The sequence below is a fragment of the Carcharodon carcharias genome, chromosome 9 (assembly GCF_017639515.1).
Source record: "Carcharodon carcharias isolate sCarCar2 chromosome 9, sCarCar2.pri, whole genome shotgun sequence".
Lineage (NCBI taxonomy): Eukaryota > Metazoa > Chordata > Chondrichthyes > Lamniformes > Lamnidae > Carcharodon > Carcharodon carcharias.
In genome coordinates, this window is record NC_054475.1 from 5,908,639 (window position 1) to 5,936,374 (window position 27,736).

Here is a 27,736-nt window from a genome sequence, read left to right on the forward strand (position 1 = left end):
AATATCATAACAGTGCAACGACAGCGGGGACGGCAGATGTTTCCTACGGCTGCATTGCATTCCCTATGGAAATTCAGGTCAGAGAGCATCATTTCAAAGTAACAATACTGCACGCCTAATGCCTATTAAACTAGTAAAGCTAATGGTTACATTTGCAGCAATGTATCTTTTCCGCAGGAGTTTAGAATTGTTACAATTCTTCTGTGGTTTCCTTTTAAATGCTTTAAACCACGTCATGGAAATGTTTGAACAATAAAGAAATCTCGTGTTTGATTCTACTTAAAATGTAACTTTCCTTCAACTTGTCGCCAAGATAAAAGAAAGGCGAGTTTTTAATATATTTTTTTCGCTGCCAGACGGAAGGAGGAAATTTTTTTGCAACTTTTTTTACCACCCCCCCCCCCCCCAACCACCACATGTAAGGCAGACGGCGATTGCTATGATTGGCAGCTGCCACGACCAATGGGGAGTTGGCAATCTGCTGTCCTCGTTCCGGGTTGGTGCAGGCTCCCAACAGGCAACCAATGGGCGCTGATTGGAGGCGGAGCCCTGTGACTGAGTGGCTGATGCAATGTAAACCTCGAGCTGTCACAAGGCACTAACTTTTCCTGAGACAAGGGACTCTCCTGTGTTGACACAGCTACCTTTTTAAACAAGGGGTGAAGGGCACTTCCGTTTGGCCCTGTGGATTTAAATAACCAAGAAAAATTAGGGCTTATTTTATCCATTCGAATGGTCTCCTTGTTCCATGACTGGAACGTTTTCAGTGCTATTTTATAAGGAGAGGTGGGGAGACTTTCAGCACACACTCAAGTCAAAATAAAGCCCAGTAACTTTCAATGAAACTTGTTCATCATCAGGAAATAGGCTCAACTGACCTCAAGAGTGTCCTTTTTTGCAGTAGCTAAACTCTACAGCCTTATTGGGGGGGGGGGGGGGGGAGGTGGGTTGGGGTGTCAGTTAGCTCGATTGGCTGGTTTGTGGTGCAGAGTGATGCCAACAGTATGGGTTCAATTCCTGTACTGGCTGAGGTGATCCATGTCTTCTCAACCTCGCCCCCTTGCCTGAGATGTGGCAACCTTCAGGTTAAACTCACCACCAGTCACCTCTCTTTAATGAGAGAGCAGCCTATGGTCCTCTGGGACTACAATGATTTTCATAGATGATGCCAGAGTTTGCAGCTTCATCCCAAAAGGATATGTTTTGCATTAAGTGATTGCTTCTGTCCTTACGGAAGAGTTATTTACGCAGAAATTGCTGGAATTCTGCAAAAAAATGTCCAGGTACTATCTTAAAAAGTGCAAAGCTGGAGATTTGGTGTCATAACTAGAATTTTTATGTATTTCCAGATTTTTGTTTTATTTACTTGTCTTTTATGACCCTTTGCCATGTAATTTAATCTGGTCCTGAAGACACAGACAGAGAGGTTGTATGGCTTCTTCCGGTGCTGCTGTGTAACCAGTTTTCTAGGTTTATGTGTGCACCCTGTGTTGTTTTTCCTCTTTCTCTCCTCTCCACCTGAATGTTTTGCCTAGTCTCATTTTTATATCCTCTTTCCTGCCCACGAGAAAGTTCACTTTTTGCTCCGAGGCTTCTCCAATGATCAGTGCGTGAGAGTTTGAGGTATTGGGAGAAGTGCATTGTTAAAACCCAATGTGTCATTGGGATTTTTAATATTAGATATTTTCTTGGGTCCAGCACAGCCAAATAGATTTGTAAGCAGCCATTGCATCTGGAACCATCCTGAATGAACTTATCCTGCCCAATACATTAATTGATAATGAGACCCAGAGATTATAACCAAGAACTCTTTATACAGGCTACTGAAATTGTTCTCATGCTACCACTTCTCATCAAAGTGTACTGAATGTACACACTTACTGGACCACAACTCATGCTAACTTTAGCCTAACCAAGCTAACAGGCAATTGATCGATCAACAGCTTGTAGTAAAATTAGGTTGGTTGTAAAAATCTATTGTCTTCATTGCAGGAAACTGAAGACAGTCAATTTTTTCAGATCTAAATACATAAGTTGCAGCACCTATTAACTTGCCAAGAAACCTTAGTGTGCTCCCTGTCACCCCCAGTTACCAGCCATTTGTCTTGTCGAATTTCAGGGATATTGTAATGCCTAACAGTACCAGTCAATGTGGTGTAGCAATCAACAAGACCAGCAAAACAAAGATATAACTAAAACAATAGAATAAAAGTCAGAGAAGGTCATGATTTATGTAACCGTACTCACCAGATCACACCTTGACTACTTTGTCCTCATCTGATGACAGAGAAGTGTTAGAGGACAAAGACTTTGGGCTGATCCTTAGTTTCAAAGGTTTAAAGTTATGAGAGGAGGTTGCAGAAACATAAGATTTTCACCTATGAAAGAAGGTGGTACAATGACATTTACGCAAGGTGGCTAAAGGTATGGAAAAGATAAATCAGTGTTTCACTTTACAGCGAGAAAGTAACACAAATTGGCACAAGGTCAACTTAAAACTGACACCAGGAATGCCAAAAAGAGTGTTTAAGAATAAACCCAGCAAATACAGGTCTGTCAGTTTCATTTGGTGGTGCGAAATCTTTTAGAAAAGGTAATCCAGGACAAAGTAAGCAGCTATTTGGACAAGTGTGGATTAATTAAGGAATGTCAGCACAGCTTTGTCAAAGACAAATCATGTTCAGCTAACTTGACTGATTGATTGAGAACGTGGATGAGGGTAATGCGGTTGATTTGGTGTACATGAACTTCAAAAGGACGTTTGATAAAGTGCCACACATTACACTTGTCAGCTAAGCTGAAGCCCATGGAATAAAGGGGAATGTGTCAGCATAGGTACCAGGTCAGCTGAGTGACAAGAAACTGAGAGTAATGATGAAGGGTTGTTTCTCAGACTGGAGGCGGCATACAGTGAGGTTTCCCAGGGGTTGGTACAAGGACCATTGCTTTTATTGATCTATATTAGTGACCTAGACTTAAGTATACAGAGCACAATTTAAAATTTACAGATGACACAAAACATGAAAGTATTGTGAATTATGAGGAAGATAATGATAGACTGGTTGCACTAGTGGACATGTGGCAGATGAAATTTAGTAGAGAAATGTGAAGTGATACCTTTTGGTAAGAAGAACCAATAGAAGCAATACAAAATAAAGGGTACAATTCTGAAGGGGATGGGGACAGGAAAAGAGAAACATTGAAGGTAGCAGGGCAGGCTGAGAAAGTGATTAAAAGGCATACAGAATCCTGGGCTTTATAAATAGAGGCATAGAGTATAAAAGTGAGGAAGTTATGATGAGTCTTTATAAAACATTAGTTCAGCCTCAACTAGAGTAGTGTGTCCAATCCTAGGCACCGCACATTAGAAGCATGTGAAGACGATAGAGTGGGTGTGGTAAAGGTTTATGAGAATGGTTCCAGCAATGAGGAATTTCAATAATTGTGGACAGACTGGAGAAGCTGGGGCTGTTCTCCTTAGAGGAGAGGAGATTTGTTAGAGGTGTTCAAAATCATGAAAGGTCTGGACAGAGTAGGTAGGGAGAAACAGTTCCCATTAGTGGAAGGACTGAGCACCACTGGACACCAATTTAAGGTCATTGACAAAAAAATCAACATGTGGAGAAACTGTCTAGCACAGTGAATGTGGATTCAATCTTGGTTTTCAAATGAGAATTGGATAATTATATGAAGAGAAGTTTGCAGAGCATAGGGCTCAGGGCGGGGGAGTGAGGCTAGCTAAATTGCACTTGCAGAGTGCTACCACAGACATGATAGCACAAAAGGAGGCCATTTGGCCCATAATCATGATTACATGATTTTAGAAGTTTATTTACATACAGAGAGGACTAGTAGTTAGATATTTACCAAAAAGATACTTGGACTCCAAGGTTTAAATTATGAGGAGGGAATCTACACTCTAGGGTTGTATTTCTTGGAATTTAGAAAGTTATGGGGTGATTTGTTTGAAGTTTTCATATTATTAAGGAAACCAGATAAGGCAGAGTGGCATTAAAATTAGAGTCAGACTTTGCAGGAATGAAATTAGGGAACACCACATGGAAAGAGTAGTACAAGTTTTGAACTTTCTTTTGAAAATGGAAATTAATGCTGGATCAGTAGCTAATTTAACATCTGTGATAGATATTTTATTCACCAAAGGTGTTAAGGAATAAGGGGAAATAACAGGAATATAGAATTAGGTTGCAGATCAGTCATGATTTCGTTAAATGATGGGACGGCCTCAGTGGGCTAATGGCCTCCTCTTCCTCTCATCATTTGCTTCTAGAGAAGTAAAGATTGCAAACATGAATTGTTTAAGGTGCAATTAGATGTTGCATTGTGGAGGATTCTGTATGGGTGAAAGAAGATGGATCTGTTGGAGAGCTTCATGTCTGTGAGGTTAGAGCAGAGTTGTTGTCAGACTGGGACCTTTGCAGTCACTCTCACTTGCATGGCTGGCTGACCTGTCTGAAAGTAAATAAGCACCATATGTTTCACATGACCACATTTTGAACAATGTATTACAACCTGTTTTTTTTCTTTGGATGGCTGCTTTGACATGTACCTTACAAAATGCTATTTTTGGGAATTGTAATGCATTGCAACTTTGCAAAACACTATGACAATGTGATCAGAACTTGGTGACGATAAAGCAGGACCTGTGAATGGATGGATAAATGCCCTCAAACTAGAGAGAGCGCAGGTGGGAACAGAAACTTGTTATTAACTTACGATTCAGGCCACATGTGAAATCAAATTAACGATTATTCAGATTTTGCTGAAAGACAATTTTTAAAATGTTCTTGTTTTTGTCTTCCAAGTGTTTTTGCATGCGACTGGTTAAATCTACATTCCAATTATTGAATTATTCTACAAATGTTTCAGTGAATAACTTGCAACAGAAGCGGGTGTTTCTAGTTCATCAGGTTGCCTGCCTTATAACTATTTCCTGAAGCATGCTACGCTACACCTGGTTCTTAACTGTAGCCAGGGCACACCTGCTAAAGAAACAACATTATATACTTTTATGGTGACTGCATATGTAGTAAACAAAGGGAAAACTGAGTATGTTGCTTCAGATTGAAATGAGGAAAGCCATGCATTATTTTCATCATTTAATCAGTTTTATTCCTCTTCTGAAGATGTTCATGGCTCCTTCCATGTGTATCAGTCATTGTCCAGTGCCTATGGCCAGTCTATATTTAAGAGCCCCACAATGAAAAGTGTGAGACCTTGTGCTCACCTGACATCCACAAACATAGCTGGGCTGAGTGTATACCAATCAAGAAGGAACCCTAGAGAATGATCCCTCCTTCTGCAGCCCTCCCCTCAAAACATCGGGGCTAACTGTAGCACCTTTATTTATTGATGCCCTACATGGAATTAGTTGACCCAGTACAGAGCACAGGCTGACCCTGCCACATTGTACTTTTAGACATTGGTAATGAGTGAATGCTGTTCACATGGTCGTATTGTAATGCTGTTTTTCAATAGTGTTGCAGTTCTTTGGTTTCCTGGTTCATGCTGAGCTTGTTAGCACAGCAGTAGGAATACTACTGATGTTTTCAATGCACCTGGACTAAAGGGAACTAACATTAGCCTGGATCCCAGCTCTTGTTGGTGGGTCATACGGACTCGAAATGTTAACTTTGTTTCTCTCTCTCCACACGTGCTGTTGGACCTGTTTAGTTTTTCCAGCAATTTCTATTTTTGTATGCATATTTTTATTTTTTCTTGAGCTGTGGGCCATCGTTTGGCTAGGCCAACATTCTACCCCTAATTGCCCCTGAGAAAGTGGTGGTGAGTCACCTTTTTAAAACCCCAAAAAGTACTTCACCAAGATATAAGTATTTTACAGTATTAGGAAGTCTAGCAAAGTAGCACCAGGCTAAAAGCACCAGTGAAAGGCAGTTTTCTGATAATTTTGTGATGTGCTGAGAAAATTATTAGTCAAGATAGTTCATTGATTTTTATTTGCATTTTTTGTGGTGGTGGGGTGGGAGGGAGTTGCTCATTCAGTGGAATCCCTAAACTTGAGAATTAAGTACAAAGGACATTTGGAGCCCAATTGCACTTTTCAATTTTGTTCAAGATCTCAATGTCTGTCACTATCACTCTACCCCCTTTGGCCGTGAACGGAACCTCAAGCATTTGCTGACATATGGAGAAGAAATCCAGGAACTGGCATCTTTACTCCATATTGGCTGTAACTTGATTAACTGGACATCATTGACTCAGTCTTTAGAGTTGTTTTATTACAAAAAAAAATTTGGTCATTGATTACCTCACTGAATGAGGTCACTGTGGTGCATTGAGTTAACTGGAAGCACAATATTCTGTGAAAACAAGTCACCAACAACTTGGCCAGACAAACAATTGCATTTATTTTTAAAAGTATCCCACCGTAGAAAATAACGGGAGTAGCTATAAGACATCACCTAACATTTGTGTATTGGCCCTTTTGAAGACACAAAGTTACGTAGCAAACGGATTGCTTCTAGCCAGCTGAAATTAATTTCAAATAAATGGGGACACTTTGTACTAAGAATTGAAATTAGATGATCCTTTCGTATCGAATGGTAGACCACGATGTTGCCCAGAAAAGTAGAAAGTTGGGGGTGGGGGGAGACAATAGTTCAGTGAAAGACCAGTACTTCTGTGGAACAGGCTTCATCGGAAATATCAGAAGCAGATAGTGTTGATTCGCACAAATGCAAATTAGCTCGATTTTTTTCAGATTGGCTTTAGCATTACAGTATATTTGTAACTCGAGACGATGATGACATATGCACAATGTTGGACTGGTGAAGACTCTCTGGTCCATCCAGCCAGTGCCCCACAATTGTGCTATCTTGTGTATCACAGCACATGTACTTTGCACTCCCCCTAAAACCATGTGACTGCCTGGGAGAGGTGGAAAAAAACAGAAAAAAAACACAAGCAGATTTGGGGCAAAAAAAAAGACTGGAAAATACCCCTCTCTCCCACCTAGGCGATTGAAACTGATCTAGGAGATCACTCTGGCCCTGAATTTCCTAACTTTTGTAAGAAGTGATGCCACCCACTGCACCCTCCACCCCCCCCCCCCCGCCCCACTCCAACCAGAAACAGATCCAGCATTTGCTTGAAGGAATTCAATGAATTGGCAGCCGATTCTTTGGGAAAAGAACCTGACCTCAACCTAGACCTGGCTTTATGCAACTTAAAATTTTGACCCCTGGTCCTCCCTATCTTACTTAATTGGAACAAACTGTCAACTGGAACACAACCTTATTTCCATATTATCATATAAAATCAAACAGAGCTTCCCCTACATCTTTTCTTCCGAAATGTGTAGAGTTCTAACTCTTTTAGTCTATCTTGATATCTAAGATGCTTTATACTGTGAATTAGTCTAGTGTCCCTACTCTGCGCCCTTTTCAAGGCCTCAGTAGCATCCACCACATGAGGAGACCGAGCTGGCAACATTATTGCAAATGAAGTCCGACCAATGTTCAGTACAAGGACAAACAGTATAAAAGCAAAATACTGCAGGTGCTGGAAGTCTGAAAGAAAAACAGAAAGTGTTGGAAAAACTCAGCAGGTTTGGCAGCATCTGTGGAGAGAGAACAAAGTAGTATACCTTATCTTATACTCAGCTGTTTTATGAATACATCCCAACGCCCTATTTGTTCTAGCCATTGCTTCATGGAATGGTGAGGTGAGAGTGACTGCCCTTGATATCAAGGCAGCATTTGAGCAAGTGTGGCATCAAGGAGCCCTAGCAAAACTGGAGTCAATGGGAATCAGGGGGGAAACTCTCTACTGGTTGGAGTCATACCCAGCACAAAGGAAGATGTTTGTGGTTGTTGGAGGTCAGTCATCTCAGTTCCAGGACATCACTGCAGGAGTTCCTCAGGGTAGTGTCCTTGACCCAACCATCTTCAGCTGCTTCATCAGTGACCTTTCATCCATCATAAGGTCAGAAGTAGGGATGTTCGCTGATGATTGCACGATGTTCACCATTCGAAACGATTCATACATTAAAGTAGTCCATGTCCAAATGCAGCAAGACCTGGACAATATCCAGGCTTGGGCTGACAAGCGGCAAGTAACATTTGTACCACACAAGTGCCAGGCAATGACCATCTCCAACAAGAGAGAATCAAACCATGGCCCCTTGATATACATTGGCATCACCATCGCTGGATTTCCCCACTATCAAAATCCTGGGTGTTACCATTGACCAGAAACTGAACTAGACTAGCTATATAAATACTGTGGCTAAAAGAGCAAGTCAGAGGCTAGGAGCCATGTGCTGAGGAACTCAACTCCTGACTCCCCAAAGGCTGTCCCAAAGGCACAAGTCAGGAGTGTGGTAGAATACTCTCCACTTGTCTGGATGAGTGCAGATCCAACAACACTTAAGAAGCTCAACACCACCCAAGACAAAGCAACCCGCTTGATTGGCACACCTTCCACAAACATCCACTCCACTCCTCCCTCCACCACCGATGCACCATGTCAGCAGTGTGTGCCATCTACAAGATGCACTGTAGGAACTCACCAAGGCTCCTTAGACAGCACCTTCCAAATCCACTAGTGTTAGCATGGGCAGCAGATGCATGGGAACACCACCACCTGGAAGGTCCCCTCCAAGCCACTCACCATCCTAACATGGAAATATATCGCCGTTCCTTCACTGCGGCTGGGTCCAAATGCTGGAACTCCCTCCCTAACAGTGCTGTGGGTGCACCTACACCACACAGACTCCAGTGGTTCAATAAGGCAGCTCGCCACCCAGAAGGCAATTAGGGATGAGCAATAAGTATTGGCTTAGATAGCGATGCCCACACCTATAAACGAATATTTTCAAAATTGCTTGTTTATCATTTAGAGAATTGTGCACCAGATGGTGAAACCTGTTTCTTTCTCCACCTTCTGTAATGCTTCTCACTGACGGTTGTGGGAAGTGTGGTGTGCCTGTGAGGAATAGGTGACTTTGGGTCTATGGTTCCCAAACTTTCCACCACTGTAGGTTTCCTCATCTCATGTCTGGATCTTTTGCAGACTTATTGATAGTACTTGATTGCCATGGTTAGTGAACAACTTCATTATTGTTGTATCATGCAACAACTAGTGGTGGAAAGTGAACTAGATGAACCTTGGTAACCTTTTCATCAAGAAATTCCTAAATTCTTAATCGTTTTACAAAATTTAACATGTGATGCTGTTGTTTCCCTTTGTATGGCTTCCATGTTTACCCTGACAAGTCCACATTTCTTAAAAATGTTATTCTTTCACAGGCCATGGCTAGGCCAACCTTTATTGCCCATCCCTCGCTTTCCTTGAGAATAATTCAAATCATTTGATAATTGCACACCCCCCCCCCAACCTGCCCTCGCTCCTCTCCCCGTTCTGTCCTCCTTCCTTTTCTCTCCCTCTCTCTCTCTCCCTCCCTTTCTCTCCCTCTCTTTCTCCCTCCCTTTCTCCCTCTCTCTCTCCCTCCCTTTCTCCCTCTCTCTCTCCATCCCTTTCTCTCTCTCTCCCTCCTCTCTCTCCCTCCTCTCTCTCCCTCCCTCCTTCCCTCCCTCCTTCCCTCCCTCCTTCCCTCCCTCCTTCCCTCCCTCCTTCCCTCCCTCCTTCCCTCCCTCCTTCCCTCCCTCTTTCCTTCCCTCCCTTCCCTTTTTTCTCTTCCCTTCCCTTTTTTCTCTTCCCTTCCCTTTTTTCTCTTCCTTCCTTCCTTCCCACTCCCACCACCCCCCTCCACTCCCACTAACAGCTGTCTGGGTTCCTGAAAAGGAATGTGTGTTTAGTATGAAAATGTAACATACCTCCAACAGCTTCTCCAGCTCGCCTCTTTAAATAGAACACAGACTTGTTTGCCATTTGTGTCTCAGAAAATATTACTTAACTATGTACATCTGGCTCTTCTCCAATCCTCTCCCATCCAGGTAGCTTCCACTTTGAGCAGCAATTTTAGTCTGCCTGATTCTTTAACTTAACGAGAGTCCTGTAATCACTAGCTCAGAAGACAATTTTTAAACAAGTTGGATTAATCCATGAAAGTGCTTTCATTTTCAGACCAACACTTTTCTCTAGAAACAAGAAGGCTGAGGATAACCTGATAAAAGTGTCAGGAAGATATAATAATTGTCATAATGTTATTGGAATTTATTGTAAAATAGTGGTTTCTGTGTCTGCATGTGTAAGACATAATTGGATTAAAGGCAGCTGGTCTGAAGGCTTTGATGTAGTAGAAGATGAGCTAGGTTTGAAATGTTAAGCAGGTAAATGTAGGTTTCAAGGGAATGTTTGCATTTTTAAATAAACCAGACCAGATTGTTTTCAAGAGGGAGTGAAATGTGTCAGCTAGCCTGGTGAAGTTTTGAAACTGTGTTTATTTTTCTAAAAGATTACTGGTAAAACATAGTACTATGAGAGATTTTTATTATCGGAAAGGTAAAGTCCAAAGACATAGTGAAATAATGGGAATTTGCATTCAAAGGGGAAAATATGTATAAAGGAGCAAAGGCTATGTGTAAGGGTAGGCATTTTAAGATCTCGCAAGTGTGAAAAGCCTTCAGCATCTATGCCTCAAGCTGCTGCCTACAAAGTGCTGAAGTTAAGACTCGCTTTGAATTGGATTATCAGGGTATCATGTTTCTTTTCCTGGGTCTTTGTGTCTTACTGTTGCCTTAGCGGAGGTGTAACTGGGAGTCATATTCAGTAGGGGATTCAGAAGCCATTATAGTAGTAATTTGTAGACATATGTATGTGCTTAAAATCATTTCTCTTATTATAAATGTCTAATCTAGTTTTGTAAAAACCCATAAAGCCTTATTGCTACTGAATTCAAGTACGCATCTCGAAATTTAGACAAATTGCAAAACAAGTTGTTGCGCTTGTTTCAAGTTTCCGTTTGGGATTTGAACAACTCAGCATTTACCATCGACTGTGCAGTCACAAGAGGTCTATAAGATTAAGAAAGTTTTCAATAGAGTATTTGTAGAGAAGTTGTTCCCACTTGTGGGGGAGACCAGAACTAGAGGCCATAAACATAAGTTAGTTACCAATAAATCCATTAGGGAGTTCCGGAGAAATTTCTTTACCCAAAGAGAGGTGGTAATGTAGAATGTGATACCACATTGTTGAGACAAGGGGCATAGATGCGTTTAAGGGGAGGTTACATAAACACATGATGGAGAAATAGAAAGATATGTTGATGGCGTTGGATGAAGGGTGCTAGCATGGAGCATACATACCTGCATAGAGCAAAATAGTCTTTTTTTTTGTGCTGTAAATTCTGTAATTTTATCAAATTAATCTAACAGATTTGGAGCCGCTGCTGAACCACTATTTGAAATGACGTTGTTTTGAAACACATGCACATGAATGCATAGACATGCCTCTTCCTCCGTTTTACTGGGTGCTGTCATCCACTTTCTTGTTCCAACAATGACTGGTTTAGGCTAAGCTCATGAAAGCAGTATTGAAATGACCCATTTAGATGAACAATGACATATGCAAAAGCATTAGTCTGTATTATAAGACTGGGCCTGCATTGCAAAACTGCTCAAGAACATTAATTTATATGAATTAATAAAACAGAATTTTCACAAATGGGACAGCAGTAGATTTTTTTGAAAGGAGGCATAACGTAAATTTTAGCTCATTGAATATAACTGTATCTTGCTGTTTTGAAACACATACACATGTACCTTTTTTTGGAGCAGAAATCGGCCACTCGGCCCTTCAAGCCTGTTCTGCCATTTGATCAGAGCATGGCTGATCTAATTGTGGCCTCAAGTACACTTTCCTGTCTACCCGCATTACTCTTGGCTTCCTTGTCTATCAAAAATCTGGGAGCCTTGGACCAGATAGTGGTATTGAGAGAAATATTTGATTGGAACAGTTCAGTTTTGTGTAATAAACTCATTTTTGGGCATCAACATTGAAATTCAGGACTTTACCCACCACTGCTATGCACCTTTTTATTTGACAAGAAGCCTCATATATGTCTGCCTTTCCACACTATGCTCATCAAGCCAAATTGCATTATTATTTTGTGACTTTAATGTTTTAAGCACTTCTTATACTGGCTTAGTGTTATTGCGCAGATCAATAACACAGTCCAAGGGACCAGAAGAGAACATTGCTAGACATTAAGTGATGTAAGAGGGTTCGCCATAGGGCAGCTGTGACAGCCAGAATCATATTATGATAGGACACTGGTTCCGAGAACCGAGCTTATGACTTCTGGCAGGTTCTTCGGAAGGCAGCAATGTGCTTTCCTTGGAGGCAGTGTTAGTTTGCTCTACTCTGAAGCTGCTCATGTAGTAGAGCATATTCAATATCCGAATGACCTCGTCCATAGCCTTCGGCAGCTAAATTCAGGAGCTGAGAAAGCAAAAGACTGGAACTGGGACCAATTCTGTCTGTTTGGTCATGAGGCAAGAGATATGGGGAGAAAAAAAACAAATTTGGAAAGCAATAAATCCCATGGGTGTGCAGCCCTAGAGAGGGTTCCCTTCTGTTCTGACTGCATGTAAATCTGATCTGTTTGCTATATATCCCTCATCAATTCTTTCTTTTCTTCTTGCCTCTACTTTTCTCCCCGATTCCTTTTGCTCTAAAGCTGCAAGTTCATGCATGGGTATCGTTTTCATACTTGCCAGTGACCCTCTGCTGTATTGTCCAAATAGCTCCTGTCAGTCAAGACACTGACTGTTGGAGGACTAAATGGGTGTGATGTGTCACAGACTATCTTTGCCCAGTTCTCGCAGGGACTGACTGAGTGGCAATTGTCAATGGGACTGTTGAGCAGATTATCCTCCCTGTCTAATTAACCCAGGGATGCTGGGACCAACTGAAGTCCCTGCTCAATCTTTCTTCCACCCGCCATGTAAAGCCACTCATCTCAAATTGCAAAGGGTTTCGTATAAAAGCCACTAAGGAAGAAAGCCTTGCATATGCACCAATGCCTTTCATGACCACATCCCAAAGTGCTTTAAAGCCAATGAAGGACTTTTGAAGTGTAGTCATTGTTATCGTGTAGGAGACATGGCAGGCAAGTTAAGCACAGCAAACTCCCACAAACAACAATGTGATAGTGACCAGATAACTTATTTTAATTATGTTGATTGAGGGATAAATATTGGCCAGGGCTGCAGGAATAACTCCCCTGCTCTTCAAAGTAATGCCCTAGGGTCTTTTACATTCACCCAAGAGGGCAGATGGAGCCTCAGTTTAAGGTCATATCGAAATGTCAATTAAAATCTAAAATGTAAAAAAAAATATTGGAAGTACCCCAGGCCAGGCAGCCACTGTGGAAAGAGAAACAACAGTTAATATTTCAGGTCGGTGACTTTTCGTCAGAGCTGCTCCTGATGATACACGGCTAAGGTCAAACTCTGCATAAGAGCCACTAATAGGCTCTGTACATGTCTCCAGACATTCTGTCAAAATCTCCATTAGCCAATCACTTCATTTTTCTGAGTTTACAGCAAGGTCGTAATTATTTCTAAACTTTGTGGTATTGTTGGTTTAGCTTAGATTGGCCAACTCATTACAGGACAGGGGTCAATGCAAGAGGTTTCTCTGTCTCTGTGTACCACGTCACATGGCACATTTACATTGCATCAGTGGAGAGTTAGTAAGAGCCGGTACTGCACCAAGTAAGGCTTAAAGTGGATTTTGTTGCCATTTAGGACAAACCATGATTTCAATTTGAACTCATTCAGCAAATCTGCTATGACTGTCCACATCCCAACCCTTAATCTTAGTCTCAAATCAGGGGAATTTTATTTTATTACAACTGTGCGATCATCAAACAAAATTAGGACCTGGGTCTGTAATTAAGCAGCATTTTCTTTAACCTTAAGAATGAGAACAGCTATCGGTATTTTCTAAAATAGAACTGAATGCCCAGGACTGATGATGGATCACTCACCTGAAAGGTTAACTCTGTTTCTCTCTCATAATCTGTCATTGATTGTAATCGCAAATCTTTTTTTTTAAAAAGAAAATACATTGGTGCTAGGAGATATTAACATGGATTTAAGTCATTTTTGCACTTAGAATTTTTAAGTTTCTTGTTTTTAATTTATTTTGTTTTCTAACTTCTTTGCAGATGAAAACATAATTTGTAATGGTGAATTACAAACAATAAGCATTGAAGCACAAAAAGTGCTGTTTTTTCATCTCGCCAAGGTTTTACTTTTAGTACTGTACTTTTGAATTGCTTGGAGCTTGTAAGGCAAATGGTCTCATTAAGCCGCAGTGAGTCACTGTGTATTGCTGATCTGCTGACGCCTTCGGGGAGTAACTGTAGCGTGCAACATGGCGAATTGGCACCAAGCTCATCGTTGCTTGAAGATGGCAGCAGTGACGGATGCAGCCCTCGTTCTTGCTCCAGCCCAGACTCCCAGGACGCTAACTACTGCAGCGTCAGTTCCAGTCTGCTGGAAAAATGTAGCGTGATGGGGATGCTGGTGTCAGCGCTTGACGCCCGACAGGCCACAGACGCTGAAGCCTGCTCGGAGGTGTTTGAAGCTCAGTTGAAAATGCCTGATTTTTGCTCCGCTTTGCCTGGTGATTTCATCCCCACGCTGGAGGAGATCGAGGAATTCTTGAAAGAGAAAATGGAAGTAGTCAAAGACGGACTTTCGGAAAACACTGCTGCCACAGAAATCAAAGTGGAGGTGAAATCAGAAGCTTCAGGCGACTCTTCCTTGGATTCCACTAGATGTTTTTTGTCATCTTCAGAGGACAGTGGGCTTGGACCTACTCCAGAGGTGACTGTAACAGCTGCAACTGGGAGCGTGCCGGTGATTCTTCAGCTTCAGCCTGCCCAGGTGCCCAGTCCGTACTCAACCTCGCAAACTCCAAGCAGCATGAAACTGACTCAGTTGGTTGTGAATGTCCAGGGTCAAGCCTTTGCCTTGGTACCTCAGAGGGTCCAGGCTCCAGCAAACAGTGCAACCCGCCAGTTTGTAAAGATTGCCCCCCTGCCCATAGCGGCAAGGTCCATGGCTGTTGGTAGCTTGGTGAATGTTGTTGAGGCCACCCAGAAGCTTCAGAAATCATCATCATCATCATCATCATCATCATCATCCTCCTCCGCCGACGTAATCAGAGTGCACAAGTGCTCATTCCCAGGGTGCAACAAGATGTATACCAAAAGCAGCCATTTAAAGGCACATTACAGACGGCACACAGGGGAGAAACCTTACTCCTGCACGTGGCCAGATTGTGGCTGGCGGTAAGTCGACTATACATCCATTAACATAATGTGTGGTTTCTGCCTGCAAAATTTTGCCTTTTCTTCTCTTTGTTGTTGTCACGTTTTTACAACAGCTTTTTACCATTTAAAAAAAAATCCAGCATCTGCATTTAAGAGGGGAGCTGCTGTGCAAACCTATCGTGCTCTACACCTGTCTGCGGTCCAGCCCTTCAGCTTGTAGTGCAAGGAAACTCTAAGCAGCACTGCTTCCCAAGTCCTTTTATGCCTTCTTTTAAAATGTAAAATCAATACACCATTACGTAAATAAAGACAACATTAGGGGGTGGCTTAGTGGTAATGTCGCAGGACTAGTAACCAGAGGCTCAGGCTAATCTCTGGGGACATGGGTTCAAATATTGCCACAGCAGCTGGTGGTTAGCAATTAGTCTTGGTAATAGTGACCATGAAACTATTGTTGAAATTGTTGTAAAAACCTATATGGTTCACTATGTCCTTTAGAGAAATCTGCTGTCCTTAGCTGGTCTGGCCTACATGTGACTCCAGACCCACTGCAATGTGGTTGGCTCTTAACTGCCCTCTGAAATGGTCTAGCAAGCCATTCAGTTCAAGGGCAATTAGGGATAGGCAACAAATGCTGGCTTTGCCAGCGACACCCATATACTGAATGGGGATGGAATTACAACAGGGGAATAATTACAACCCCTAGTCCAATCGTCCCCCAGCCCTCTGATTCTGCCACCATTTTTTTTTGCAGTTGTTAAGAGATTTCCAAAGCATTTTTAAAGTTTCAGCCAGAGATGCTTTGTTGTCTTAGGAAGTGGATCTTTTTTGATGGGTGAAACCCATAAAGAACCAAACCATCTGTGTGTGTGCGTAGTTTTGATTATTTAATCCAAACCACCAGAACTGCAATTCTGAACTTACAATTTTGGTTTTTGCACAACCCAGGCACTCACCCAGGTATGAGACAAGGGCCAGAAAACCCCTCCGATCTGCTCCCCGCTCTCTGTCACCAGAGGTGCGTAATTGGGATTTCTAAGGACGTTATAGTAGAACAGGAAGAAATTCCCGGCTCAGGAGAGGTGTTCTGTTAGTTATTGAAAGACACTAGTTAATTGCAAGACAGAATTGCATAGAATTTACAGCGCAGAGAGAGGCCATTCGACCCAACCAGTCTGCTAGCTCTGTCCACGCTCGCCTTCTCTGGCTCTATTTACTTCATCTCACTCTGTCGATTTCTTCCTTCCTGACATTTCTAACTTCCCATCAAATGCCACAATAGGCCTGAACTTTAGCCCAGAGGTGAGTTTTGGGTGTGGCGGCTCTTATGATGTTGGGAAACCTGGAAGAACACGTTTCCCAACCTCAAGATTTTTTAACAGCAGAACTGCTTTTAAATTTTATTCTGTCGGGTTCCCCTGATTTAAGGCTAGAAATCTGATGAGCGAGGAAGCTTTGCAGCACAAGGCCACAGTTGAGGAGAGCAGGTAGGTATAGTGGGGGAGGAGCCACCTGGATGGTGGTTAGGAGGAGAGTGTGGATCATTGAAGCAGGAGAGGGGTGGTTTTGAGGGTGATCAGTGGAGCGCCCTGATTGCAGGGTGGGATTGTGTGGTCCAATGGTCGGGGTCACCCCAACCAGGAGGAATTGGTATTGCCTTTTTGGGGGCGGTGGGGGGTAGGGGGGTGCATTCTGATTCCAGTGGGAAGGCAGGGTGGGGTACAGTCTAATGGTGGACATGGGAATGGTGATGTCCAATGCGGGTGGGGGCTGGGAACCAATCGCGGTGGGATAGGATCTGATGGTCATCAATGGGGTCCTGAACGTGATGGAGGTGAGGAAAGGCATTCTGATGACTGAGGTGGATCGGTGTTGGCACATCAAAGCATTGATTTGGTGATTGCAAACTTAGGACTTAAAGGCAATTGGAGAGGAAGACGAGGAGGTTACATTGAGCTGTTGTTGACTGAAAGTTGTTCAAAAGCCTGCCCCTGTTGAGTTTCCTCCTCAAGCACAGGATAATCATTGATTCGATGGATTAAAATGAAACTCAAAGCCTGCCATGATGTGTTGCAGATATTACTGTTGTCCTACTTTTTGAAGGCCTGAATCTTTTTAAACTTAGTAAAAAAAAAATTTTTTGTCCTGCAACTTTCCACCAATTATTTCTCTCTTAAGCCACAGGACGAGTACAAATAGATGAATTATTTGGCCCATTAATCAAATACAAATGCTGCTGAGTTCAGCAGCAATGAAACCCCCACAGAACTCGGATAGAACTCCTGGCAAAGTGCCTGACATCCTTTCAGAAATTGTTTCTTAGCAGCATGTTCAGATGGGGTTGAAGAAATTTCCATCCCTGGAAGAAAAACGCCTGGTGGTCTCTTCATCTTGGCGTTGTGTTTTCATTGACTGGAAATATTACAATATCCTGAACAATCACCTGTGCTCAATTCTTTTAATCGTGTATTAATTCCGTCCACCTAGTTGTGTGTGGTCTTAGGAGTTGATTTTATGGCATTATTTTTATTGAGCTGATGTTAGTCTGGATTTTTTTTTAAAGAGTGCCGTGATGTTTAAGTTTTGCCAATGGCCTGAAGTTTTTGGACATGTTGAGCTTGTGACCTCAGCCAGGCCATCCGAGGCTGCATTTAATTGAAGTCTTTCAACGTTCCAAACCCACAACCACTACCATCTAGAAGCACAGGGTAGCAGATAGATGGGAGCATCACCACGTGGAAGTTCCCCTCCAAGTTACTCACCATCCTGACTTGGAAATATATCGCCGTTCCTTCACTGTCGCTGGGTCAAAATCCTGGAACTCCCTCCCTAACAGCACTGTGGGTGTACCTACACCACAGGGACTGCAGCGGTTCAAGAAGGCAGCTCACCACCACCTTCTCAAGGGCAACTTAGGGATGGGCAATAAATGCTGGTCTAGCAAGCGAAGCCCACATCCTGTGAATGAATAAAAAAAAAATGTTGGCACGGCTTGACTTCTGACCCAGTTGTGATTATTTAAAAAAAATGTGGTGGCACTAGTTCTTCTCGTGACATTGTGTACCAGCTCAAAAGATGGTTGAATTGGGGAAGGAAGGATACGATGTTGGAATCACATGCTCACCTCCATTTGTCACTTTTTTCTGGTCATGGCAGCCCACCTGTACAGACCAGAAAGCAGCTTTCCCATTGTTCATTTGTACAGGCTTCTCTCTGCATTGAGGAATTGCCCAAGACCAGGAAATTGGTGTCAAAATTGCTCCTGTTTTGCAGTCCCCGACAGGGTGGATTTTCAATCACCGCAAATCACATTGTAGAACTATGACAGGAAGTAATCCCACAATATAAAGCACTCTTGCATCGAGAATGCTGGTGACAGCAGGAGTGAGGGTTAAAGGCACTTCCATTTTAAAGCTGCGGAACTCTAGAACCTCTGTTGCATTGAAGACACAGGTTTTCATAGATCCAACAAACTGATCTCAACTTTCTCGTGCTAAGTCTCTTTTTTGTATTTTAGGAGTTGTAGCACCATTAAACCTAAACAAGGAACAGGCAGATCGTGAGTGGTTATGTTACTGGACTATTTAATTTAGAGGTTTGGACTAATAACCCAGAGAATATAAGAATCCCATATTGCCAGTTTGGAAATTTGAATCAAGTTTTTTTTTAAAAATCTGTAAATAAAGTGTAATCAGTGAGAGTGACTGTTAAGCTGTGGGATTGTCACATAAATCAAATTGGATCACAATGTCCTTGAGTGAAGCAAAGATAACCACTCTTATCTGGCCTGGCTTATTTGTGATTCTTGTCCTACGCCAGTGTGGCTGTCTTAACTGCCCTCTGCGCCACTCCAGCAAGCCACTTAGTTATATCAGGGCAACTAGGGACAGGCAGTAAGTGCTGACCTTGCCAGTAATGCCCACATCCCAAGAGTGAATTCAAAGAAAACTTGAGCACCATTCTCTTAGGACTGCATAATGAAATGTGAAAGTATCTGTAAACAGACCAATAGAGTTGCAAAGCAGGAAATTCCCCAGTCAAACAATTCTTGGAAATTGTGGTTGGCTACAGAGCATGATTAATGGCAATTTAAGAGTTGATGTGTGACAGTGGGAGAAAGGGAATTCTTCAAAATGAAATCAGGAAGATAAATCCCTTGTAAAGGAGGCAGAAGGGTTAGAAACATGAAGTGATAAAACCTCAAAGCAGTTGGGCACACCCAAATAATTTTGATTCCTGACGTATAGTTCGCTTGTCACCTAGTTGGCCTTCATGATTGGAAGCTGAGACAACAATCTGAATTTTCCAATATGCTGCCACTTCCAGTTCGCATCATTCCAACAAAAGGCAGAGTTTGATCAATTAGTGATGGTGGAAGTTGTCCTCTCTCACATGATCTGTCATGTGCCATTCCACCTGTGGCAAATTTACTGCGTGACTTCCTGCTGCCCGAATTATAATGCTAGATAACAGTGACACAGCATTGATTTAAAAATATATTATTGTAAATAGTAACCAGAACAGCAGAATAACACATCACCACTTCAAAGTTATAAAAATAGCCTAATGTGATCTGTAAAATTGTCACCTGTTTTAGTTTGTTCTTGCAAATTACCCAACTCCTACTGTTTCTGTGATGCTTCAGAAGTGTAATCTGCTTCGTGCACCATTGAATGTTCTGCTTAACATCCCTGTTTTAACTCAGTTTTGTGAGCTAGAGCCTTAAAATAAACGTCCATCTCTGGATCACAAGAGTACCCTGTAATTGTTGCTATTTATCATCTGAAACTTTGATACTAAAAAGGACAGATTTTCTCCCCTGCTGGATGGATTAGGTAGTATTGGGCGTATAACAGGTTCTTGAATGATTCCAGGGTTTGCACTTGCACTCGAACAAAAAACTTATCCCATGTATTAATCATTTTACGTGAAGAACATCCTAATATCAATCTTAAATTTGTATTTTACTAGTTACAACCTGTGACTTCTCATCCGAATCTCACAATTTAACGTAAAGTAGTTTTCTGGATTTCCCTTCTCTAAACTGTTTACAATCATATATTATTAGCTTTCAGGTTGAAAAATCAAGATTTTCCCATCTTTCTTTATAACTTGAGGCTTTCTGAATGTCTGACTGGTGGCCTAGGGACATTGCTTAACGTCTGATCTGAGCCAATGCTATAAAATCTGATTATGACTTCCACTGATATACTCAACTATTTTGGCAAACAATTCTAACTTTTTATTGTTGAGTGCTACTCTGTATTTGTTGGATATATTGAGCATTTAGTCTCCTAAGGCTCCCTAGGTTCTTTCAATTTCATCCATAGCCATTTTAATTCCAATTTGTAATCTCAGTATCCAATTTTAAGATGAATTGAGCTTCATCCCCATATTCTCTCCATCTCAAAGACCGCCTACTTCCACCCCTAGAAGGAAAACACAGTAAAAACTGGGAAATAAGAGTACTGGTCCTAACTGTTTTGTCCTTCTGGGCGTCCGTAATGTCACTTGTCTGTCCCTCTGCCTCAGCCCATCTGCTGCTGAAGCTCCGACTATATGACCTTGCAAGAACTCAGCACTCCTCCAACTCTAACCTCTGATGCAATGTCCACTTCCTTCACCCACACCGCTGGTGGCCGTGCTTTCTGCTGTCCAGGCCATGAGCTCTGGGAAGTCCCTCCCTAAATCTCTCCGCCCTTGTCTCCTCAAAACCTACTGCTTTGACCTGTCCTAATTTCTCCTCCTTTGGCTTGGTGTCAAATTTTGTCCAGCACTTCTGTGAAGGGCTTGGGGCCGTTTTACTATTTTGTGTAATTGCAAGTTGCTGCTTGGGATGTTTCTGAGAGTAATTTAGTTCTTTCATGAAATAAAGGCTTGCCAAGCACATGGCCATGACCTCTGCTCACTTGTAGTCACTTGACTCAATTCAGTTGGAGTGAGTGTAGAGGTCCTGTGGCTGGCCTTGGCAATTTGGGTTTTTTGCGGCAATTTGGGTTTTTTGCAGCAATTGGGGTAATGGTGGGGGCGGGGACATTGGTTATTACTCCTGATTGCTACCCAGCACCTCCCACTAAAAACGAAAGACAAAACTGTCAAAAATAATGTTAAAAGCTTGTACTATTAAGGTAAGCATTTATCAGGCTTTTCAGCAACCTTCCTATACTCTCCATATGACAGATGTAATGTGATTATGTAGCACAGTTAATACAGGCTTTCCCCACCCACGCACACTGCAGGAACGGTTCAAAAGGCCAAGTGTTCTGATCAAAACAGAAAATGCTGGGATCATACTGTAGGCCAGGATGGATCTGTGGAGAGAGAGAGAGACCAGTTAACATTTCAGATGGATAACCTTTCATTAGAACTGTAAGACATTAGAGATTTAACCATCTGACAGCAAGTACAAAGCCAGGGAAAAGCATGTCATCTGGCACGTTAACAAATACATTCATCTCCACGCTCCAATAGGTCGTGCTACATATGTATATATAAAAGTCAGATAGTTTTATGTCACAGTAATTGGCAGTCAATGCAGAGGCGCGGTTGAAAAGCCTGTTCTATTCCAAGGTTAATATTAGCAGCAACATGCATTTATATGTTTCAAATGTTTGTTGGTTCTGTTGTCCCAATAACTAGACGTTTCAGAAAGACAATAGCTACTTTGTAACAGAATCTCCAGACGCACAGCAATCACAGTCCATTTCTTTTGAGTAGAACTTGGAAATCATTCTGCCATGTCTCATTTCATGGAACTGCAGGGTTATAATGGTCCCCCATTTACTGGTAAATGATTCCTCCTGTTGCATACGATTCAATAACAGTACACTGTAAAGCTGCTGAATATTTTTTTTTCCAACACATGTGCGCGAACTTTCTTCGTGTGCCGGGTGCGGTGGAATTTTCCCCCTTTGGTAATTTCTCTTTTTTTTGTAATCCTGCAGGTTTTCTCGTTCAGATGAGTTGTCCAGGCACAAACGCTCCCACTCAGGAGTGAAGCCATACCAGTGTCACATCTGTGAGAAGAAATTTGCCCGCAGTGATCATTTATCCAAGCATGTGAAAGTGCACCGAGGACTAAGAAATGGCAGAATACCCAGAACAGCCAGTTAACACTTGGCTGTCCTTCTCCTTTATAGGAAAGCACACCAGGGCCATTGAACTTGTAAATGGAATGTACAAAAGATATCAAAATGTATTAATGTGTGTCTGTAATCTTTGGACGTGAGTGGGAGTGGGTTTTAACAGCTCTTAGTTTGATAAGTTATTTCTCTAAGTGATAAAATGAACTACATTTCTAATGTATGCTTTACTCACCCTTACTCTATAATACAGAAAGGTTGGTTGGTTCACATTTATCATTGTAATATAGACTCTAGCTGGGTCTTTGGGATGTTTGTTGTGCTTTTATCAGGTATAAGAGATATCAGTGCAGAAGAATCAGTACCAAGAACTGCATGAACAAATATATAACAATTGGTAAAAGAAGCAGAGGGGGGGATGTGAGGAGAATTTTTAATCCAATAAGTTGTTTACGATCTAGAATTCCTGAAAGGATGGGTGCAGATCCATTAGTAGCTTTCTAAAGGGAATTGAGCAAGTACCTGAAAAGGAAAAATTTATGGGGTCAGAGTAAGAGAATAATTTGGATAATTCTTGCAAAGAGAGTGCACAGACATGGTGATCTGAATGGTATCCTCCTGTGCTGTAAGATTCCATAATAGCTATGACAGTTTTTTGGTTATAGAACTGAGCTAGCAACCAACGTTCCCTTCAAGTTTTGTGCAACAGTGCATCATTTGTGGAGGTACCCCCACTGGCTGCTTGCAGGCTTTACGATACCGCATGTGTGAGTGATTACTGCTAGCAACCCATAGGTTAGAGTTGAAATCCCAGCATCAATTGACACTGTTGAAGGGGATAATAAGTTGTGAAATTGTGCTCAATGTATCTGTTAATTTGTGGTGAGAGCCTGAAAGCAATGAATATTCCAGCCTACGCATGACACTGGTTGCACAATATGTGGTTGATTTTTAATGGCCTTTAAAGTAACATAGCCTGTTTTGGATATTTTTTTTTAAATGTCAATCTTGGCAGCTAGGATTGAGCAATAAATGTGGTCTTGCCAGCATAATCAATATTCTGAGAATGAACTGTAAAAGGTGGCAGAGTAAGGCTTCCTGCTACATACAATTAAGGTGCACCTCTTTAAAAGTGTCCATCCTGCAGGGGTGTTGCCATCTTACGCCAGCCCTCCTGTGAGCCCCATTGATTTTCATCATGGATTTCTGTCCATTTGGAAACTGTGGTAGAGGTTCTACATTCCCATTCCTGACGGAGCGAACAGCCTAATGCCAGATGTGATTTAACAGCTGGCTAATCCAGTCCTGCTCCCAGCTTCCCAACTCCAGTGTTGTACCCAATGCTGAGGAAAACTCATTTGGCCCATTAAAGTTCTTCTCAATAGTACCTTCATTTTCTCTTTTTGGCACCTGGTTACATTTTGGACAATGTAATGGTTTTGCTATCATAACCCCCGGATGGAAGATTATCCATAAATTCATTACTTTAGAAAGAAGACGTCTTTCTAAGGTGCGTTTTCTATTTGTTGGTGTTACAGTTCACTCGGGCGAGTCCAAGCTGTTGTGGCAATGTGCACTTTTACGTGCATGTTGTAGTCTGGAGTTATGGATAGATAGATGGTAGATGCTCCAATTTTCTTGCCATCACATGGCTGACCAGGAATCTCTGCTCTTACCACCCACCATTGGCATGTGTTGGAAAGGTTTGCAAGTTAGTACTCAGCTTGTTTGGCTGCGTTATGAACGCACCTTCTTTGACCATCAGGTCCTGGGGTGGGACTCGAACCTTAGAGCTTCTAGCTCAGAGGCAGCGATGCTACCCATTGCGCCATAAGACCTCCATTTTATTTTCAATTTACTTTTCATTTATGAATTTTGCCACCTGGCCTTAACCTTTGGTAGAAAAGGTAAATTATTTCAATAAATAAAACCTTTGCAGCTATTGTGCCAAAAAGCATTTATTTCACTCTCAAATTCCCAGTCACATCCCTCAAAAAAAAAACTGCATCTTAACCTGAGAAAAACTTCTCGAAAGCAACCTGTAGTCATTCACCAAATTCTGAAAAATAATTGTGCTTACATTTCTTACAGGCTCATTCTCTTCTCTGAATCCATACAATGTGGGTATTATTTCCTTTACTTTGACATTGCACCACTTCTTCTGCAGTTCTTTACTCCATTTCAAATTGTGGAACTCCTCACTCCTCAGTCTTTCATTTTTCCTACAGCCTTAGAATGTATGTGAGCAGGAGAAGTTCCATTCAGCCCCTCGAGCCTGTTCCACAATTCAGTTACATTAATAGCTGATCTGTACGTTGACTCTAATTACCGGCCTTGGTTCCACACTCCTTAGTGCCCTTGGCTAAGAAAATATCAATCAATCTGAGTTTTGAAAATTTCAATTGATCTAGCCTTAACAGGTTTTTGGGGAAGAAATCCAGATTTCTGCTACACTTTGTGTGAAGTCCTTCCTGACATCGCCCTGAACGGCTTAACTCTAATTTTAAAGTTATGACCCTTTATCTTTGATTTTAAAACCTATCAAATCCTTTAATCCTAAACATCTCAATGAGATTCCACCTTAATCTTCTATACTCAAAGTTCCTGATTTATGTTGTCCTATCTCCTGCTTTCACGTTGGGTGCTGTTCTGAACTATGGATCTTTACCTGGGCTTTTTAGTGGTGTATTGTTCAGCATAAGTGGAACTCACTAAGGATGCAATTGATTTATTAAAGGTTTTGTGAGTTAGTCTTATGTGGAAATGTGTAAACTGTAGAAAAGGGCATGGAGTGTATTAGACTGCATTGTTCCTGTGTGAAGGAAAATTACATCGTGGGTATGATTTGAAATTGCAGGTCATGTCATGTCTATTTGTGTCAGAGAGAATTATACTTGGAATTTATCAACAATGTGTGAACTCTATTCAGCTGCAGTTGCTTGGATGGGTGCCACATAGTAAATAATCTGTCAATCATCACTGTGGCTATTTGCACACAAGCAGTGGTCACCCACGTAAAATACCGAGGGTTGCCACTGCCTTTGGAACAGTCTTGTAGCTTGTTGCCTTCATGAGGGGAAATGGAACATTAGGTTGGGAAAGTTATAGGAAGAATTCCATATGAACTTTAATAAAAGTGCTCCAACCCAAAGAAAACTTGGAATGACAGAGGCCTTTAAGTGAAGTCACATGCAAGTTTGAGGCAGGATAGTGATTAGTTCATCTTTAGCAAAGTCATAAAAATCTTAACTTAAACAATTGAAAACTTAACTCATTGGAAACCCTACCTCAAGTCACTCTTGCGTATTTTGATATGATCCAATCAGTCACGACCCCATTTTGCAATATGATTACAAATTAAAGCTACTAACATAGATTTTGGTGAAGTCCATATTGGAGGGAAGCTTCCTCTTCATGTTATTAATGCTGACATTGCAAACACATCTGCAGTTCCATTGCAAACGTAGTAAATGGAGACAATCTTTCCCAGCATTATGGTTCAGTGTTGGGCAATACTGGTTAGGCAATACTGAGGCCACTTCACAGATTGAAATTGCAGATTCTCAATGCAGGCAGGTGCTCAGGTTGGTATGAAGTGAAAGGTTTTGTAATTTGCAAGCTGATAAATTTACTTTTGTAGTGTACTCCATAGAGTACAGTATAGTCATAGAGTACAGTACAGGAGGCCATTTGGCCCATTGCTTCTGCACTGGCTCTTTCAAAGGGCAATCCAATTAGTCCCACTCCCTGATACTTTTTCTGCATACCTGCAATTCTTCTTCGGGTATTTTTCAAATTCCCTTTTGAAGGTTCTATTGAATTTATGTTCATCATCCTCTCGGGTAATGCATCCTTGCTGCATAAAGAAGTTTTTCCTCCTATCACTTCTGGTTATTTTGCCAGTCAGCTTAAATCTGTGTAATTTTCTCAACGTGTCACTGGATGATGATGATCAGGAGGGTAAGCTGATTGATTTATTTCCTCCTTAGCCCAGGAGCTCTGAAGCCAAATGCAGTTCCCCTAGGTCTCCCCTGAATGAGATCTACTAACTCAGCAAAAGGCAGGGATGAACCCTGGGGCATTTGTAGCCTATGTCTCTCAGTATCATACTGGGTTGAGCATTTATCCACCGTGCCATTGAAAGGGTTTTTTATTTTCATGGCATTTGACTTAGTATCATCTAACCCAATCCTGAACTCCCATCTTTCTCTAGTTTCTCTCTTATCCATCCCTGTGCTCTCTCCAAGCTCATCTTGTCCATGAGATCCACCTCCTGCTCCCTCAACCTTATTCCCATTAAAATGCTGACTGCCCAACTTCCCTTCCTGGCCGCATGTTAGCCGATATTGCTAATGGTTCTCTCTAGTCAGGTACTGTCCCCCTCGCCTTCATCACCTCTCTGCTCAAAAACAATCTCTTGACCCCCTCCATCCTTGCAAACTACTGCCCCATCTCCAATCTCTTTCCTCGCCAAAACCCTTGAACATGTTGCCTCCGAAATCAGTGCCCATCTTTCCAGACACTCCCATGTTTGAATTCCCCTAATCGGGATTCTGCTACTGTCATAGCACTGAAATGACTCTCATATTGAATCTGAATCCCTTTTTTGGCTCATTACACCCAATGTCCTTTAACATGGGGAAGATGCATTTAATTGTACATATAGTCCCTGGATATATGGATTTAATCCAAATTTTATTATTAAAGGGTTTGTATAATGTTTAATGAATAAGCAAGTTATTTTAACCATGCAGCATTAAACGAAGCGATGGTATACTGTAAATGTTGTAAAATGTCTGATAAATCATGTGAATAGTGCTAGTATAGTCTTTTTTTCCTTGCTGTTAAATTTTCCCACAGTGAAGGTAATGAATGTCAGAAATGTATTTTGTTCTCTGGTTGCCCATCAAAACCAGCATTGCCAGAAGGAGTTGCTGGGGGTCCTCATATAACAGGAGTTCACTCAGACTGAAGCGACTTTGCTTTTAAAACCATTTTCCCAACCACTGACTTTGTTACAGAACATTTGAGTGTGTATGTCAGAAGGAGGTCCAGCTGCAGTCATTGCAAGCTTCTTCCCATTAAATATACTTGCATCGTGATGTTTGTTTTTGTTTGGAATGAAGGGAAGTCACATTATTACAATTTGTTTGTGTATGTTTTTATTTAAATAGATCAGTATATCCAATTTAATCAACATTTTAACACTGAGGGTGATGAGATGCCTAGGGTGTTTGGCAACTGCTTTTGTACAAATGTTAGATTATCAAGATTTTACACTTTGCCATTTACCTTTGGAATTATCTGTCAGATCAAAATGTGAGTGCACTTAAAAAGCACTGTGGAAAACTGAAATAGCTATTGCGATTTCACAGTGCGATGGTACTTTGACTCCATTGGTTCAATGGCCAGTTCCTGATAATTCAAA

General features: G+C 41.7%; 1 protein-coding gene across 1 annotated transcript; it reads left to right on the top strand.

The window, feature by feature from the left end:
• LOC121282598 (Krueppel-like factor 15) lies at positions 1 to 27,450 on the top strand. Its single transcript, XM_041196364.1, has 3 exons — positions 1 to 77; positions 14,114 to 15,244; positions 22,171 to 27,450. The coding sequence occupies exons 2-3, from the start codon at positions 14,244 to 14,246 to the stop codon at positions 22,337 to 22,339; spliced, it is 1,170 nt and encodes a 389-aa protein (XP_041052298.1). The 5' UTR covers positions 1 to 77; positions 14,114 to 14,243; the 3' UTR covers positions 22,340 to 27,450.
• The last annotated feature ends 286 nt before the right edge of the window (positions 27,451 to 27,736 follow it).